Source organism: Phocoena sinus, chromosome 2 (genome assembly GCF_008692025.1).
Source record: "Phocoena sinus isolate mPhoSin1 chromosome 2, mPhoSin1.pri, whole genome shotgun sequence".
Lineage (NCBI taxonomy): Eukaryota > Metazoa > Chordata > Mammalia > Artiodactyla > Phocoenidae > Phocoena > Phocoena sinus.
The window spans coordinates 169046010-169064249 of record NC_045764.1 but is presented as its reverse complement, the minus strand read 5'-3'; the positions used below and the strand labels follow the sequence as shown (position 1 = coordinate 169064249).

General features: G+C 52.9%; 1 protein-coding gene across 2 annotated transcripts in view; it reads left to right on the top strand.

The window, feature by feature from the left end:
- The first annotated feature begins 4794 nt into the window (after window positions 1-4794).
- CLMN (calmin) overlaps window positions 4795-18240 on the top strand; it is a 120348-nt gene continuing 106902 nt past the window's right edge. For both annotated transcript variants that reach the window (XM_032623341.1, XM_032623340.1), the window contains exon 1: window positions 4795-4900. In XM_032623341.1, coding sequence (XP_032479232.1) covers window positions 4819-4900 — 82 coding nt within the window. In that variant the 5' untranslated portion in view covers window positions 4795-4818. The remainder of the gene's footprint in view (window positions 4901-18240) is intronic.

The window sequence follows — 18240 nt, the reverse complement described above, 5'->3', positions numbered from 1 at the left end:
TATTCCTGGAAGTGGGTAGCAATCAATGGGGAAATTTTAGCAGGAAAAAACGAGCAGACGGACAGACACTTGGCATTCCTAAGGCATAGAAGAGACCCGACTCTTAAGGAGCCCAGGGCTCAAAGAGTTTTTAGAGTTACGATTTGGTGAAGTTAAATACAATTTATTTATTCATATACGTGACTAAGTTTTATTGAGCACCTACTATGTGCCCAGCATGGTACTGGGCTCTGGTAAGACAGTGACGAATTAGGCAGCCCTGTCTGCACAGCATTCTTGAGACATTTGCAGTAAAGTGGGCTTAAGAGACATGCACAAGTACAAGAACAGGTGCCACAAAATCCTTTAGCCAGCCACCAGGTACTGTCAATTCCACTCTCTGAATATCCTGAGAATCCATCCCCGCAGCAGCTGCTCTGGTGTGGACTGCCACCGTCTGGCACTTGTGCCACTGAGGCCAACAGGGTCTCCCGAGCTCTGATCCCTTCCCACACTGCAACTCAAGGGACAATGTGACCCATTTTCATCCTGCAAAGGCTCCTCTCTGCCCTTACAACAAAGTCCAAACTCCTGTGCTGGGACGTCTCCTCACAGGTAGATTCTCAGTCTTGTCCTCTGTTGGGTCCTCATGCAGGGCCAGGCCACAGGTGGGCATTCAACCAATGTTTGTTACATGAATAAATGAGGTGGGGGAGGGGGGGAGGATGGTCTTTACCTTACAATGCAGCCTCATGACATCATAATGCAGATACCCTGCCCAGAAGATGATCTTGGTCTATTTGAAGGACGATTATTGGTTTATCTAGCTAGGAGTCATCACAACCTCTTAACTGGACTTAATATGAAACTCCTAACAGTTTCCCTATGCTAACAAGTGCTATGACTTTAATGGAGCTATGATTTTTACAATGTTATATAAACATGACAAGGCATAGGTATTTGGGATTGATGTGAGTGGGCAGTGAGGGCTACATGACAAAGTCTGGTTTTGCCTTACTCTGTGATTTTGGACAGGTTACTAAGCAGTTTTAAGCCTCATCTAAAAATGATCCCTGCCTAGCTGCCCTAACGAGGTCACTGTGAAGACCAGATTCGCTCTGGTTGAGAAAGGACTGTCCAAACCCTAAAGGGCTGTGCACACAAACGGGGCCATGACAGTGACCAAAGAAGACAGCTTCCCACTAAAGGATGTCCCCATCACACTCCTCCCCTGGAAGTGGTTGGGAGGGTCCACCAGGGTTGTCTTTGTTGTTTGTCTTCTTCCCCAGTGGGGTTGTGGGTGTGGTGAGGTAAAACATCTGTCCAGATGATCTGCGTGAAGTCTCCACTAGCAGAGACAGGAAGACCACTGCGCCAGATGTTGCAAAGTCCTTACGTGGGCAGGGATGTTGGTTTGATGATCTCTGAGGTTCAGACCAGGGATTGTCTGCAATTCTTTTCCTTTCCCTTGGCAGGAGTCAGTTTTAAACAATGACAAGGATTCTAGCAGAATTGGGCAATTTCTAGAAAATCTGTTTCTGGAAACTCCCGGGAAGCCAATCCTTCAGGCAGAGTACTTTTCCTTCTCCAAAATAAAAGTGCAAAAGAAGAATATTACTGTTAATTCATGCAAGAGGGCAAATAACTGAATCCCCCTTGGAAGTCACACGGCCCTCTCTCCCAGCCAGAACTCCAGACCTGGGAGGCTGCACAGGCCTGAGGAAGGAAGGGACATTTCACAGTGTGGTACTTGCCTGGCGCCGAGCAGCATGGGCTTTGCCCATTACTAATATGCAAACATTTTTTGATCGCCTCCCCAGAAGTTTGCTTGGGCCCAGGACATGGGGGAGGTCAACTGTTCGTCATTTGGTCCCGGCTTTCTGAGTTCAGGCCAATAATTAGTCATTTATTCATCCATTCACTCAATATTGAGACCTGTCTCTGTGCCAGGCACTGTGCTAAGGGCTCAACTAGAGAAATTAATGAGACACAGCTCTTGGTCTCAAGTAGTTCACAGTTAATGGGGGGGGGGGTAACCATCAAGTAAACATAATTATACAGGAGTAATCCAGGTAAAGGTGAAGGGCAGGGGACAGGGAAGGGAAAGGGCATTTCAGAGGGAGCAGAATGAGTAAAAGCCTGGAGGTGACCGCGTGTGGCCATGACCTGCAGTACTTGATCAAAAAGTGTAAAACCAGGATTGATGGACAAGGAGGTGGCACAGGGACCAGTCGGGGAGGACCAGAGTCCAAAGACACTGAAGGGTAGAGGGGTGATATTGACACATTGGTTCAGTGACTTCCAAGTACCTTGTAGAGGCCAGCCTCATGCTCAGGGCTGACTCAGGCTCCCATCCTACTTTAAAAACCACCTAAAATTCTTTCCATTTTGATGCAAAGAAAGAAGTTCTTTGGGCTGGTGATCCAACATCCGGTACACAGTTGGTGCTCCATCAATGGTGACCGTGGCCCCTCCCTGCCAGGGAGTTGTTGCCACCTATGCAGTGTTCCCCAAAGATGCAGCATTTCATTCACAGGAACAGACATCGTTGTATCCTGAAAAAGGGCCCATCCCTGCAGCTGACATCCACACTGCTTGTTTAAAGCCTTCTATCCCCTGAGATCTTAATGTCAAGGAAGGCTGATTCTCATGGCTACTTTACTTGGAAAAGAAAATGACTTTCCGCCCAACTTCAGCCCATAACAATTATGCAAAATAAATTGAAGTGTAAAAACAGGAGATGGCTAGCCGCTGGGGCAAAATTAGGTAAGGTATGGCTTCTAGCGCCCTACTCTACAGACACAGAAGCAGACCCTGCCCCCTGGAGTGTGAAATGACCCTGCCCTTTTAAATCCAATCAGGGAGAAGGCAGCACCAACCTCAGCCTGGGGGCATGTGTTTGGACACCCGTGGGTCCCCGTTGGCCTCACGGGGCCTCCACTGTGCTCCCAGACCCGCAGATGAGGTGAGCTGGGGCAGGCTGGGAACTCCTGGAAAGGGCCTCCAGAGGTTAAAAGAGAACTTACTGGTTTTCTGTCTGATTGTAAAAATATGTGCTCTTGGTGGGAAACTTGGCAAATGGAGAACAAGGAGAAAGAAAAAAGCAAGCTAGAGCTCCGCACCCTGACAGTAGATTCCCGTTCGCCCTCTGGATAAACACCCCCCACGGGACAGGCAGTGCACGTGGGCAGCCACGTCCCTGGCTGTGCCATGGCGATGTCTCCACTGACCCCCTGCCCAGACTGCTGTCGCAGTGGTGGTTCCCTTCATCCTTCAGGCTCAGCTCCAAGGTCCCCATCCCAATTACTTATCCCAAGAGGATTTTTTTCTTGAACTCACTTCTGTTTTCAGTTGTCTGGTTTCTTTGTTTGTTGGCAGTCCACTGTTCCCAGGAAGTTGCCTGAGGTAAGACTTCTTCAATTTAGGGCGGTGCCTCAAAGGCACAGGGTCTGTCTATCAGCAGGGGCTCCCTAGCTATTTGTTAATTAGGAAGTAGGCCGTCTGGGTTTCTAGTATTTCAGTACCATGAATATGGCAATGATGAACACGGCCCATATATATAAATGCTGACGAGCCCTGCCCGTTTTTTCTCTCTTGGAATATCTCATACATAAACCATTCTCCTCTCCTCTCTCTTTCTGTGTGTGTGTGTCGGTATTTGTTTTCTGGAAAGGGTCAGAGTACTGAGCTGGGGGCTGGGACCTCAAGTCCCTAGCTCATTCTTCAGCCTTTGGCAAATTCCAGGACTCCAAAGCCTCCTTTTTTCTGTGTTTTAAAAACCAGTAAAGAACTCTGCCTAAGGTATGAGTTGTGAGCACCAAATAAGATAAGATCCTGGAACTCTCAAGACTCAAAAGAAACAGTGAAGAAACACACACACACACATACACATACAAATACACCCCACCAGCAAGGCCTATACTCATTTTTCACTTTCAGTAAAGCCCCAGAGAAGGTCACTTGGAGATTCAGGGGCCCTGGATTCCATGGGGTACCCTCCCGGGGTGTCGGCTGCTTCTCCCTCCTCCTCAGAATCTGGGGTCATCTCTGGACTGGATCCCCGGGGAAAAGGTTCCCAATACCCAGACCCAGGAAGGAAGTCTTTCTCTCCAAGAGTCCCCAATCTGGAGACAAACGAGTGAATCCCCCAACATCATCTCCACACTCGCTGGCCTCCTACCCAGTCCCTCCCGATGCCGGTAGGTGTCCTTGGGGCGGATGGGCACGGCTTGGGGGACCACCCCCTCCGCAGGGGGCTGCCTCCCCCAATTTTGCCGGGGCAGAGGACCTGGGGTAGAAAAGTGTGGGTGTCAGGTTCCTATCTGGGACCGGGCTGGGGTGGGCGGAGGCGCTGGGAGTAAGGGTGAGAGGGGGCGGGCCCCATGGGTACCGGGACCCGCGGGCTCATCCCAGGTTGCGTCACCCGGCCCACCGCCCACTGAGACATCACAATCGGAGGGCCGGGACCCCGCGCCTCATTACCAACCCGACTGCAACCAAACAACCCAAGCAACAAACACCCCGGAAAAAAAAAAAAAGAAACCAGCCGGAGTCCAGCCTCCCTCCCCGCCCCTCCCCCTCGCCCCCCGGGGCCCCCGCCCCCGGATGCGAGAGTGAGCGCGAGCCAGGCGCCCCGCTCCCGTCAGCTGCCCGCCGCCAGCCCGCGGCGGGGGCGGCTCGACCGCGCGCCCGCCCAGCCCGCGCCCCGCCCGCGCCCGCGCTCCTCCGGCTCCGCGGCGCCCTCGCCGGGTGCGTGCCGCTTGCACGCCAGCCCGCCCGGCTCTCCGCGCCCGCCGCCCGCGCCCGGCCCCGGCGCCCCGGCCCTGCTGCCCGCGCTTCATGGCTGCGCACGAATGGGACTGGTTCCAGCGCGAGGAGCTCATCGGACAGATCAGCGACATCCGAGTCCAGAACCTGCAAGGTAACGCGTCCAGCCTCCCCGGAGAGGGGCGCGGAGCGGGGGAGCCCGGGAGCCCCGGGAGCGGCTCCCCCCACCCCCCCGAGGAAGCTCCGACCCGCGCCGCCCCCGGCCCCGTCCTGACCCGGTCCTGTCACTTACGGAGGGGAAGAGGGTCGAGACACCCTCCCCCAAACCCCGGCATTGCCTCCCCGGCCAAATGAACAGTGGCCTCCGGGGTGTGGGGAGGCACACGTGTGTGTGTGTGTGTGTGTGTGTATGTGTCGGGGGGGGAGCATCCCATTTGCTTGAGGGGGGCGGGGGCGTCACGATTCCTCCTCCAGCCGCAGCTGCGAGTTTGGAGAAGTTTGTACTTGGGCCCTTGAGGGCGGCGGCCCAGGTCAGGGAGGGGAGGAGAAAGTGAGATGGCGTGTGTGCGTGCGTGTGTGTGTGTGTGTGTGTGTGTGTGTGTGTGCGCACGCGGCCCAGGTCAGGGAGGGGAGGAGAAAGTGAGATTGCGTGTGTGCGTGTGTGTGTGCGCGCGCGCGCGCGCGTGTGTGTGTGTCTGAGTTCGGACAGTTCCTAAGTATCTCCGGGGCTAGGGGAACTGAATGGGGCGCGGCGGCTCGGGGTGGACGGGGGAGAAGGAGGTCAGAGGCGCGGGTCGGTGGGGTCTGGCGGCTTCTTTGTTCGGGGAGCTGCCCCTCCCCTGGCCCGGGGGTCACCTGGGCAGGGGTGGGAGGGTGGGGTAAGGGCGAGAGGCCGGCCGGCGCGAGACGCTGGGACCTGCGTCTGCCTTGGGACGAGGTGAAAAGAGACGCTTGGGAGCCGGCAGGTCTGACCAGGGCTGGTGCGGGGCGGGGGGGGGGGGGGGGGGGGGGGGGTTCTCCCACCACAGACGACATGAATTTATCTTCCAGAGGAGTTTGTTCATTGTGGAAACTTAGCACAACCATATTTAAAGGAAAAAATTCACCAACAATCACCCCATGACCCATGCACGCCCCCCCCCCACACACACATGAAGAAAGCCGCTTTTCATGGAGGTGTACTTCCAGCCTCTTTCTTTTCATATGTGGACTTTGCAGAACTGGACAGAGTTCCACCTTCCGCCTCTCTTCACCCACATAGACCTGGACAGGGAAGTTTAGCAGCTTCCTCTTCAGGCTTGGGTTTCTAGAGATTGCAAGGTCAGGGGGCAGCTCAGAGAGAGCTGGGAGGCCTGGACAGAGAGTGGGTGGGGCTGTGGGTCCCAAGCAGGTGCCCTGCCTTTACTGCTGGAGGGCAGAGAGCCCCAGTGGTCAGGGTGCAGTCTTGGGGGGTGACTAGGCAGTCAAGTTTAAACATTACACCTGATAAAATGTGTCCTGGGAGCCCACATGGCCTGCTCCACCCCTAGGTTGGGCAAGGACAGTGCAGGCAGAGGTGACCTGCAGTGGGGAGGAGGGGAGCCTAGTGCACTGGACACTGGAAACTTGAGTTTGCTCTGTGCTCCCTTGATTTTTTCTGCAGTGATTTGTGTAAAGTAAGGAGGATTGAGTTGGAGATGCTGAAAATGATCTTTTTCGCTAAGCCTCACGTCTGGGTCCTGTTGCCTGAGAACTGACATCCTATTTTGGGGGTGGGTGTTAGTATCTTTTGCTGAGGTGGCATCTGGTTTGGGCTGTCAGGTTGTGTGTGTGTGTGTGCCTTAGGCAATCAGTGGGTGTTTATTAAGCACATACGAACCAATTCTTGGTGCAACAATTTCCTGCACTCCTCAACTCTTGGTAAAAAGATCGACTTTTGTGAAGGGATGTTCAACAATATGAGCAGCTAGTTACACCTGGAACAGTGAGAGAAGGCTTCACTCAATGGGGACAATTTGAAATGGGTCTTGAGGGTGGGGTAGGAGTTCACTGAGTGGGCTCCTCTCTCTCAGCTCCCAGTGAACTGTCCTCACTTTTAGGCAATTGCCAATGGCAATTTGAGCATCAATGGGCTTTGCCATTTAAAAAAATAAACTTCTAACTTTATGTATATTAATGATTATATACATGTATATAAAATATGCATTAATCTCAAGTACAAGCCCAACACATTTTTATGTATGGATACACCTGTGTAATAACTGCCTAGATCAAGATGTAGAAGTTTTCTAGCACCCTGGATGGATGCTTTGTCTCCCTTCCCACTCACCCCCTCCAACAAAGCAGCTACTATTTTTATCTTTATTGCTGTAGTTTTGCCCCTAGAACTTCTTATAAAATCGAATAGCACAGTATATATACTCTTTTGAAATGGCCTTTTTTTGCTCCACATTATGTTGGTGCGTTTCATCCACTTTCTTGCTTGTATCAGTAGTTCCTTTTTTTTTTTTTTTTTTGCGGTACGCGGGCCTCTCACCGCTGTGGCCTCTCCCGTTGCGGAGCACAGGCTCCAGACGCGCAGGCTCAGTGGCCATGGCTCACGGGCCTAGCCACTCCACAGCACGTGGGATCCTCCCGGACCGGGACACGAACCCATGTCCCCTGCATCGGCAGGCGGACTCTCAACCACTGCGCCACCAGGGAAGCCCAGTAGTTCCTTTTTTGAGAGAGTTTTTATAAAACTACTGATGCAGTTTTACATATTGTAAAATTCAACCTGCTTTAAGTTTATAATACAATGATTTTTAGTAACTCTGCAGAGTTGTGCAAACATCCCAACAATGCAGTTGGGGAACACTTTCATTACCTGCTAACGGCCCCTAGTGCCCAGCATGTGTGTCAATATCGCTCCCAGCCCTAGATCCAGGCTGTCCATAGTTCCTTGTTTTCCGAGGACTCTTCCATCATATGGATGTACCACAGTTTGTTGATGTGTTCTTCGGTGAGGGGCGTTTGGGTTGTTTGCAGCTGGGGGCTGTCCTCAGTGGATGGAGCTGTCAGTCCTGGCGGGCGCTGTGGAGTTGCTGCCCAGCGTCGCTGAGGAGAGGCTAGGAGAAGCAGTGGGCCAGGAATCTGTCTTGTCTCTCTCCATCTTTCCCTTGGCATCCCCGTCTCTTAAGGATGCTAAACAACCATTTTCTCTCCTTGTCTCTGTGGTGCTCAGGAAGTCCAGCCAAAGGGCTGGGTCCAGAAAGCGGTCCTCGCCATGCTTAGAACGTCTGCCCAAACCAGCTGGTGGGTGTTGGCCGGCCCTGGACGTGTCTGGGTGACACGTGGGCCATGGGCGGGGGCCTTGTTCATCTGAACTCTGCATGGGTGGTAGTCAGGAGTCCAGGCAGAAGGGTTGTTTTTCAAACTCCGTGCTTCTTTCGCGAGCACAGGTAGAAGCAGTTGTCGTGGTGATGGGACGCTGGGTACAGGGGAATTTCACAAATCTGCCATCATAGGGACTGAGCCTGATCCCCAGCCTCCATCAAGCTTTTGTCTATGGCCCTGTGGAATTGTGGAATCCATGCAAATATGACTCTGATGTCACCAGACCATCCCCCAGGTCGGGGGGAGCAGGGCAGAAAGCGTGGCCTCTCCCAGGAGGGCTGTGACAACTCACTGTACCTGACACATGGGCACGTGAAGTCCTCTTGATGTGCTCACTTCGATGGCTCATAAAAGTGTCTGTAAATGAAGGACTCCCTGGCAGGGAGCATGGATGTCCATCTGGGCGAAGCTGCCTGTGCCACCCTCACAGGGTCCTTCGCAAGGAAATGGGGGCGGCCCAGCTGTTGACCTTTTCAGAAGGGAGAACATGGAATTGCAGGATGTGGGCAGCTGCCACCTGGTGGCCCCCACTTCCTTGGAGCCTCGTGGGGTAGAGCTGAGGTTGGAGGCGGCACTTCAGGTCTGTGCATTAGTTCTCAGCCGGGCTGTGGGCAGCAGGCGCTCCGGTGCCTTTCCGATGACAAGGCTGCCTGGCTGCCCCCTCTCCTTCTTTGGCTTGGCCTGAGGGTCCAGCTGAATGCTCCACCAGTTCTGGGATCCCCTGACTCTTGGTCCAAGGCAGGTGTCAGGCCAGTGTTCGGAAGATGCTCCCGTTTCTGTAGGGAGCCTCCACCCTGCCCCCCCCTCCCCACAAGATTCATAGTCCTTTTCTGCTGAGTTTAGCAAACACGTGCCAAGCATCTAGCATCGTGCAGACACCAGGGAATGCAGAGCTGGTTCTTGTCCGTGCCTTGCAGGAGCATGAAGCCATCACGGCACCCGGCCAGACCGGGGCTTGGAATTTTCTGCTCCTGGCAGCACAGACGTCCGTTCAGTTCGCGACCGTCTCCTGTTGCTCTGGTGCCTGTTGGGTCTGACGCTGTGAACTTTGACCTCATTGTTCCGGAGCGACTTGGCCAGAGTTGGAGGTGGACGGAGTGAGATTAGGCTGGGCAGACATAAGGCTTTCCCACTGCATCTCTGGGGCAGCCAGCTAGGTAGGGGTGTCCAGCGCTGCCAGCTGAGCCCCGCCGGCTGGAGCTCCCTGAGCGGCAACCCTCCCCCTCTGCCTCAGTGTCTCCCTCAGTCGGAATTTCTTGGGAAGCAGTACCACCCAGGGTTAGCAAACAGAAACTGTGACTCAGGGCACTTGGAATTGACTGCCAAACAGGGGTAGTAACATTCCAGCGGCCTGTGTGCCAGACACGGCGCAAACTGCTGTGTTTTAATGCTTCTGCAAGCCTTTAAGACTGTTTCAGAAGTGGAGAGGTAGAATGACTTGCCCAGGGTCATGGGCTTGGAAGTGGAGCTGGGCTTTGAACCTGGGTCACACTAAGGCACACTTCGCATTGCGCTGGCTCTGTAAATCTTGGGCAAAGGCTGCACGGGTGAAGGAGCTGGTAGCCTCAGGGCTGGGAGCTGGGAGGGCCTCTCACAGTGGGGGCATTGGAACCAGACCTTGAGGGCAGAGCAGAAACTTAACTGCATGAGTTCTGTGCTACACAACCCGGTAGGCAGGAAAGTGGCTGGGATCTCCTGAAGGGAGGCTCAGGGCCAGGACTGTGCCCGCGTGCTCACGATGGGCCCTTCTTGCCTTGTTACCCACTTCCTCCTTTCTTCCACCGGCCCGGGCCCTCCTCACGCCTGCCCAGTCTCCGCAATGACCTCTTTATGGCTCCGGGCCTTGTGTTACCTCCTTCAAGCCACCCGCCACCCAGCCACCAACACATGTCCCTGCTAATGCCTTTAGCGGGTCTCCACGGCCACCCTGTGCGCCCAGGGCAGCTCCCGTCCACCCCAGGACTGATAGCATCCTTATCCACAAATGCCGGGATGTAGGAAAGGTCAGGCTGCACCGGTGTACTGGGTCAAGTCCAGGCCCCTTTGCCTGACGGGTGAGGCCCTCTGGGGTCTGGTTCAAGATGCCACACCAGGCTCCCCTCCCACTCCCCGCACCCAGTACCCTCCCCTCCCATTCCTTAGGTTCTTATCTCCAAACCTCTAGGCCTCCTGTGCAGACAGCCATGGGATTAGGGATGTCGCCTGGTCAAAGTGATCCAGCACCCACAGGAGCCAGGGAGCCGAGAGGGAATCTTTCCTGCTTCTGTGTCCCTCAGCTCTTGGAGGGCACAGCGAGCTGCTGGAGGTTTCTGTATAAAAACCAAAGAAAATCAAATTCAGAGGTTTCACCGTTCTCCAAGAACTTGCTGCCCATTAGGGCCCAGCCCCCGGGGCTGTGTGCTTGGTTCTAAAGGATGAGTCATCATGTAGAACATTGCTTTCAGCCCCCCAGCTGGAGTCAAGTCACTGGCTTTGAGTTAACTCTGGATTTTGCCCACAAAAGGCTGTGTTCCAGCCCTGGCTGCATCCCTCCCTCCGGGTGTGGATTCTTCTCGAGCAGCCTTTCCAGGTGGGAGCATTTGAGCAGCTGGGGAAGACACAGTCAGGACGGGGCAGCTGAAGGCCTGGGTCTGGGGCCTGGCTTTGCTGCTGACTTGCTGTGGGATCCTGGGAAATCTCTTCCCCTCCCTGTGCCTCAGCTTTCACATCTGCAAAAGGAGAGGGTTGGACTCTCAGGGGCTCACATGGCCCACCCCCGCCGAAGGCAGTGTAAGGAGGGTGGGACCTGGACAGAGATGCCCACGTAAAGCCATCGTCATCCCAGCCCCTGGAACACGTGGGCGGGTGGCCGTCGTGCAGCTCTGGGCACCGCTGAGCACAGCTGGCTGCGTTCCTGAATTCTTTTCACTGCCAGGTGCAGGAGACTCACTCCCGCTAAGGGTTCCATGTAGAAAAGGTTGCAGTTCATGAGCTTTGTTGTAAAAGTACATGTGGGTAAATGATGTACCTTTTTGGTTTATTCTTGGCTGATTAATTATGGTTTCTATGAAGAGCCCAGGAAAGGCCTGGGACACCTACTCTGAACTAGCTGGGCAGAGTTGAAGGTGTCCTCGGGGGAGGTTTAGGGACCTGCCCACGGTCCTGCCAAACTGGGCGGAGGGGGGCACGTCCTGCGCACGCACATTTGTACTGAGGAACGTTCGAGACCAGGTAGAACAGAAGCCCGTCACCGAAAGGGTTTGTCAGCCGTGAGAGGGAAGCCCTCCATCTAGAGGGCAGCCCCCGGAAGAGGTTTCTCCCTGAATCCCTTGTTAGTGGCCCCGGTCGTGGTTGACCTTGACTCCATCAGAGCAGTCCCGCGGGGTGAGGTGAGGCTTCTGAGCAGATCCAGCGCTCTGGGGAAACGGCCCTTTGCCCAAGAGGCCCAGATGACAATAACGGCCCTCCCGGACCCGGGGTACACTGTGGCATTTAATCTTTGCCTGGAACAGCTGAGGCGCTGGCAGAGTCCTGCCCAACAAGCCAGAGGTCACTCCCGCTCCGCCTCAGAGGGGAAGAGAGAAAAAGAAAGTAATTCTCTTCTCAGTGGTTGAAACATTAAAAGTAAACTCCCGGTTCCCATAGAAACCTTTTCTTATTTCCCCCACCCCCTCCCTGCACCTCTTATTTTTTAAAACAGTGGTGGATTGTGTCAGCCACAGAAGGAATTAGAGGCAGCATCAAAAATCACAAGTGTGGCTTTAAAGAGTCTTTCACAGTTTTTTTCCCTCACTAGTCTGTCTGCTTTGCTTTCATTAATTTTTTTTTTCCTATCAGAGCAGGGATTGGTGAACTACGGTCTGAAGGCTAGATCCAACCGGCTACCTGTTTTGGGGAATAAAGTTTTATTGGAACACAGCCATGCCCATTGTAAGTGCAAAAGGGATTCTTTTGCACTTACAATGGCAATTGAGTAGTTGTGACAGAGGAGATCCACAAAACCAAAAATATTTACTCTTGGCCCATTTGGAATGTGGGAATCCAGAGAGCTTCCTGTGGGGTGGCAGGGACCTTGTATTCTAGACCCAGACTCGGAGCACATGACAAGTAGGAGATGTTTGTGAATGGCTGCTGCATGTGTAACAGCCCAGTCCTCTTTGCAGAGGGTGCATGCCTGGAGTGGGTTCTGCACCCACTTTAGAAATGGACTTCCCCACTGGAAGCCTGGCCATTTGTTCAAATAATAGTTATTGAGTCCTCCTGGCAATGCTGGGAGCTGGGACGGAGGGATGGATGGGACACTCTGGGAGCCCCTAGTACCCGGAGGACACAGGCATCTTGAGGCTAAGATGAGCATGTTAGGGCTAAGGATGCCAAGGCGTGTGCTGCCAGGAATATGGGGGGAGGGGAGGCGTGATCCAGCCTTAAGGGTGGTGGCCTGGAAAAATCTGTAATCCCAAAGGCAGGCAGTGTGGAACCAGGGGGTAGGGGAGTATGGTAGGGGTTTGGCAGGGGCCTCTCTGGTGGGATTGCAGCCAGGGTTGGGGGGGCCAGTGCAGGGGAGTGGGTCCCAGAGGACCCATGCAGCTGCATTCCCCTTGACCTTCCTGAGCTCCGGGATCCACTGCTTCTCGGAGGTGACGGTCCAAAGCCCCGAGGACCAGGAAAAGCCAGGGAGGATTGGGGGAACTTGGCAGCATCCCTGGAGTCATTCTGGTGTCAACCAGCTCCTGCAGAACTGGGGGGTCTAACTGGAAGACATTGGGGATCCGATGACGTCATGCCCCACTCCTGCTTCCCCCTCCTGGGGGGCCGTCCAAGTAGGCAGGAGCCTTTGCAATATTTATATCCCTTTTAAACTATTTTTAATCTTTTACGGTATGACATACTTAAAAAGCAGCAGCGTTCTGTGGCCTTCTCGCTGCGAACTGGGGCGAGGTGGGGAGACGGCACAGAGATGGCTTGACAGTTTGGTGGTGACATAAGTTAGCCCTCGGATGGGCTCCTCCACCGGCCCCTCCCTCACCTCTCGCATCCTCAAGCGTCTCTCCCATCTACACCTTTCCTTTCTTGCCTGCTTTTGCGAACATTCTCCTTGGCGGTTGCTAGGACCACTGTTTTCCTGCTCCCAGCTTCCCGGTTCCCACTTCAGCCCAGAGATCCGGAAGTCTTTCCCTCGCCAAATCCGTTCTCTACCAAGACTCCTCTTTGCCCTCGGGCAGAAACCCTGCTGTGTGTTCTGGGCACCCTCACTTCTGTCCTTTCTGGAATCAACCAGCTGCACCGGGAAATCATCCTGTTTATCCCACAAACCACTCCTTTCTCGTCCCTGTACCTTTGTCTGCATGGCTCCTTCTGCAGAGAACGACTGTGGCCGCACCTACGGCAGCCTCCCTATACCCCGCCTCGGGAGAATTCACAGCCACCTCCCTTGGACTTCCTGCCGCCCAGCCCTGAGTAGGTCGCTAGAGGAGTGCATGCGTTGTTGTCCCGCCAGCCCCCAACATGGAGTAGGTCGCCAGAACTGTTTGCTAAACTACTGTCGGCTGAACTATGGTCCACATCTTGATCCCCAGAACCTGGGAATGTGTTACCTTCCTAGGTAAAAGGGACTTTGCAGATGTGATTAAGTACAGGATCTTGAGATGATCCCAGGTTATCCGGGTGGGTCCCATTAATCAATCACAAGCATCCTTATAGGAGGGAGGCAAGAGGGTCAGAGAGGAGATATGTTGATGGAAGCAGAGGTCATAGCGATGCCATTGCTGGAAGGAGCCATGAGCCATGGAGTGCAGGCAGCCCCTAGGAGCTGGAAAAGAGAAGGAAATGGATTACTTTCCTAGGGCCTCAAGGAACACAGTCCCGCTGATAATTTCGATGGTAGCCTGTCAAACCCATTGTGGACCCCTTACCTCCAGAACTGTCAGATAATAAATTTGTGTTGTTTTAAACCTCTAAGAATGTGGTAATTGGTGACAGCAGCAACAGGAAACTGATACATGAATGAATTACAGATGGCTTATCAAGCCTTCTCCTTTTTTCCTGGAAGAGACACATCTGGGGGACATTTGCACACCTGGAATACCCTTTAGGTTCTGTGGGAGTGTGATGGACACCCAGGGTGGTGGCGCTGAGCTGAGTTTGAGCCAGGAGTGCAGAGACCTGGGCTCTGGTCACAGGGTTGGCGCTGCTTGGTTGTGGAACCTGGGAAGGCTGCCTGACCAAGGACAGCAGGGCAGGACTTGAGCGGACAAGAGAGGGAGTCTGCCCGGGCCTACAGAGACTGTCTACTCAGAGGTCCAAATGCAGCAGTGCTGTGATCCGAGATACACACCGGGCTGTGAATAACCAGGGGACGATGTCATGGGCTGGCCCTGTGGCCTATGTCCTGCGGCCCTGGCGGTGTGGATGGTGCAGCAGGAAGGGGTGATGTCACAGCAGCCTCCAGGTACACACCCTGTCGTGTGGACCCTGGGGTTCATCGTGCTCCGGCACCAATAACATCTCTGTTTTAATCCTTGTGTTGTTTTAGAGTTGAGATACGTGAACTCTGGAAATGCTGATAACTCCGAGTGAGTCAAGTCTGGAATATTTTGGATAAACATTCTTCTATTTCATGTGAAATATCAAATCTATTTGGAAAACCAGAGAGCATCATTAGAGGATTGGCTTATATGCAGTTCCTGAGTTTTTTCTACATTACGTCAAGCATTAAACATACAATTATGAGGAACTTAAATTCCCAGAGAATGGAAGGAAAACCCTAATCGTGCCTCACTGTTTAAGTATGGTTGAATGACATCATACCGTACTGTTGTTTCATTTATTTTCCTGAACTTCCCCTCTCTGCTTGGTTGAAGGTCACCCCATAACCTTCACTGCTCTGGTTCCATCGGCTCCATGGTATTGTTTATGAAACCAATAGTGATCATTGATAATGACACTTCCATTTTTTCTCTTTCTACTTATTTTTATAAAACAAGGATGAATTGCAATCAGATGTTCCAGTAACTCCCCAAACATGCGGTACAATGAAGATGCCAGTGTAGCTAAAAGGCTCCCCTGTGCTGTAGCTTGGCCCCTTCCTTGTCAGGGTGATTTAGCCAAGACGCAGCTTGAGTGACTAAAGAGAATTTGGGGCATTGCTGTTGTAAAATGTATAATACAGAGTACAGGTTCTATAAAAATCAGTTAAGTCAGGGGTTGTCTTAATTGGTTATGGGGCATTGATGTTGTGATTATGGGGAGTCTGGGGGATGGGGGTTGACCCCTTGCTGGATCCTGTACTGCGTCTTCCCAATAACCCCTGTGGTGGGCATTATCATCTATCTGCCCAGAAACTAAGGCTGAGCAAGGGTGTCATGAATGCCAAGCTACTGAGCTAGTAAGTGGTAGAACCAGGAATCAGAACCAAGTCTGGGAAGAGGGAGTAAGTTGCGGGGAGGGGATGTTAAGAGGGGAGACTGATGGGATGTGGACTTGGGGGAGGGGAGAGACTTGATGAGCCCTGGCTCAAGGCCCCGCTGGCTGTGGACGGGGCACTTGATTTGGAACCCAGGAAGAAAGCTGGGCCAGGCTAAAGGCTGTTTGGCAAGCAGTCAGCCAGCCTTGGGTGTTGTTTCTTATCAGAGTGGGCTCAGTGACTCTGCTGTTTATAGTCACCTATGTACCACGTACCTCACACTGTGACAGAGTAAAGTCTAAATTCCTAACTGATGATTCTTGACTAGTAATTCCCCGGGGCAGATCTGAGAATTGCGGGGACAAGGATCCCCTTTTCAGAGGTTGAGAAGACGAAATCCTTGTAACCTTGAATTATGGCAGAGGTGACTGGAGGCAGCCATGGGAAAGCAGCCTGCCATCCTCGTTGTGGGCCGTACTATGGCCATGGCAGATTATAAAGCACAGTCATCCCCATTACATCATTTTAATTCTCCTGGAACCCTCTGAGGCTGGTGTCATAGTCCCACTCTACAGATGCAGACACTGAGGCCCAGCGGAGTTCAACCACTTTGCTCTGTCCCACAGCTAGTGAGCAGCTGTCTGAGGTTTCCTTCCACACTCTGGTGTCTGGGGCTTACCCTGGACCTGCATACCCACCAGCACTTGCTGAGGCTGGTCTGTGCAAGGTTATTCACTTTCCCTTCATGTACACAAGGGACTGTGTGTGTGGAGCTCTCCCTTGGAGAACCAGTCTGGCCTTTGAGCCCGACTCTGATCTAAGACAAAACGAAACACGATACCTTCCAAATCAAAGCTGAGGGCCTTGGACCTGGGTGGCAGTGTGTTGGCAGGCCTGGGTGATAGCCTGTTGAGTTCCCAGAAGTGTTGTGGGCAAGAGCTAAGTAGTGGCATGTAATGACTCACTTGTGGGGCGGTGGGGGGATGAGGTGCCATGATGCCACAGGAACAATGATGGGCTGGCAGAGGGGGAGGCCAGGAACCAGACAGGTGTTGCCCTTGATAGATTGTGACCACCCAGGGTGGGCACTGCTGCACTTGGATTTGTTATTAGTGGTGGCTTGTTGACTGTTGGTTTGCCCTGGTAGAGCAGAAGGCTCATTGGATCGGTCCCTGGGGCCTGTCCTGTCCACCACTGTGTCTCAGGGCCTAGCCTGCTGTCCCAGGCTCAGTGTGTGCTCAGTTCGTATTGGTTGAATATATGAATGGAGACTCAAAGGGAAAGTGTAGCTTCTGGGATCAGGCAGAACTGGGGACTGAGTTTTAGCGTCTTTTTAGTGTTGCCTAGCTGTAGGTAGTCTGAGCCTGACAGTATCTTTTTGGTGAAGAGGGGGATAAACCCAACTTCTCTTAGTTGTGAGAACATTCGGTGATGTCACATGTCTTTATCAATGTCAGTTTCCCTCTCCCTTGCCTTTTCCAAGTCGTATGAGACTATACTTGTCCAAGGTTTATATGAAAAACAGTGGCTCCCCCTCGTTGCCCCTTTTCCCAGAGGCAATCGCTTGCAACTTATTTTAGTACAGCAGTCCGCAGCCTTTTTGGTACCAGGGACTGGTTTCGTGGAAGACAGTTTTTCCACGGACTGGGGCGGGGGGTAGGTGGGGGGGGGGGGATATGGTTCAGGCGGTACTGTGAGCGATGGGGAGCGGCTGTAAATACAGATGAAGCTTCACTCGCGTGCCTGCCGCTCACCTCCTGCTCTGCGGCCCTGTTCCTAACAGGCTGCAGACCAGCACCGGTCTGTGGCCCAGGGGTTGGGGACCCCTGTTTTAGCGGATGATTTTGGTATTTTCTTCCACGTCTGTAAATAACATGCACGTATTCCTTTGTCTTGAGTTTTTGGTTCTAGGCTCCTCTTTCCTACTATGGAAGGTAAGGATGTAGGTCTCCTTTTTACCTCTTTTAACCTCAGCTCTTTCCTGTCCTCCCAACTTCCTGATATATTTCATCATAATTTTGGTAAGATCAGTAATTGGGGTTTACACTGTTCCGACTAGATCAGTGAGATTCAGAGCTTCGTCGTGGAGTAAATTATGATCACCTCTCCTGCTGTACTTTCTGGTTTCCTTGGAGTTAAAAATTGTCTACTGTTGTTGGCATATGTGCTTAAATTCTTCCTCAAAGTCTCTGTTAGTGTCTGGATAGCCCCTCACGTTGTTTGGATGCATCAGGTAAATTCTCTCCACTTCCTCTTCCTGAGCACTTCAGGATCCTCTGACCTGTCTCCAGTCTGGACTCACTGTCCCCCACACCTGGGACCTGGCTGTTACCTGGGCCGTCTGTCACCATCACCTGTGGTTCCCTTCTCTCCTGGGTCAGATCTGCCATTTCCTGTCTGCCTCGTATGGCTTTGTCCCTTGAATACAGGAGCACATCCTTCCTGAGAAGGTCTGCCTAGAGGGTGAACTTTCTGAGAACTTGCACATGGAAAAATCAGCTTATTCTCCACTAATTCTTTTTTTTAAAAATATTTATTTATTCTTTTGGTCACGCCGGGTCTTAGTTGCGGCTCGTGGGCTCCGTAGTTGTAGCACATGAACTCTTACTTGCGGCATGCATATGGGATCTAGTTCCTTGACCAGGGATTGAACCCAGGCCCCCTGCATTGGGAACATGGAGTCTTCACCACTTCACCACCAGGGAAGTCCCTCCACTAACTGTTGATTGCTAGATTAGCTAGGCATCAAATTCAAGGTT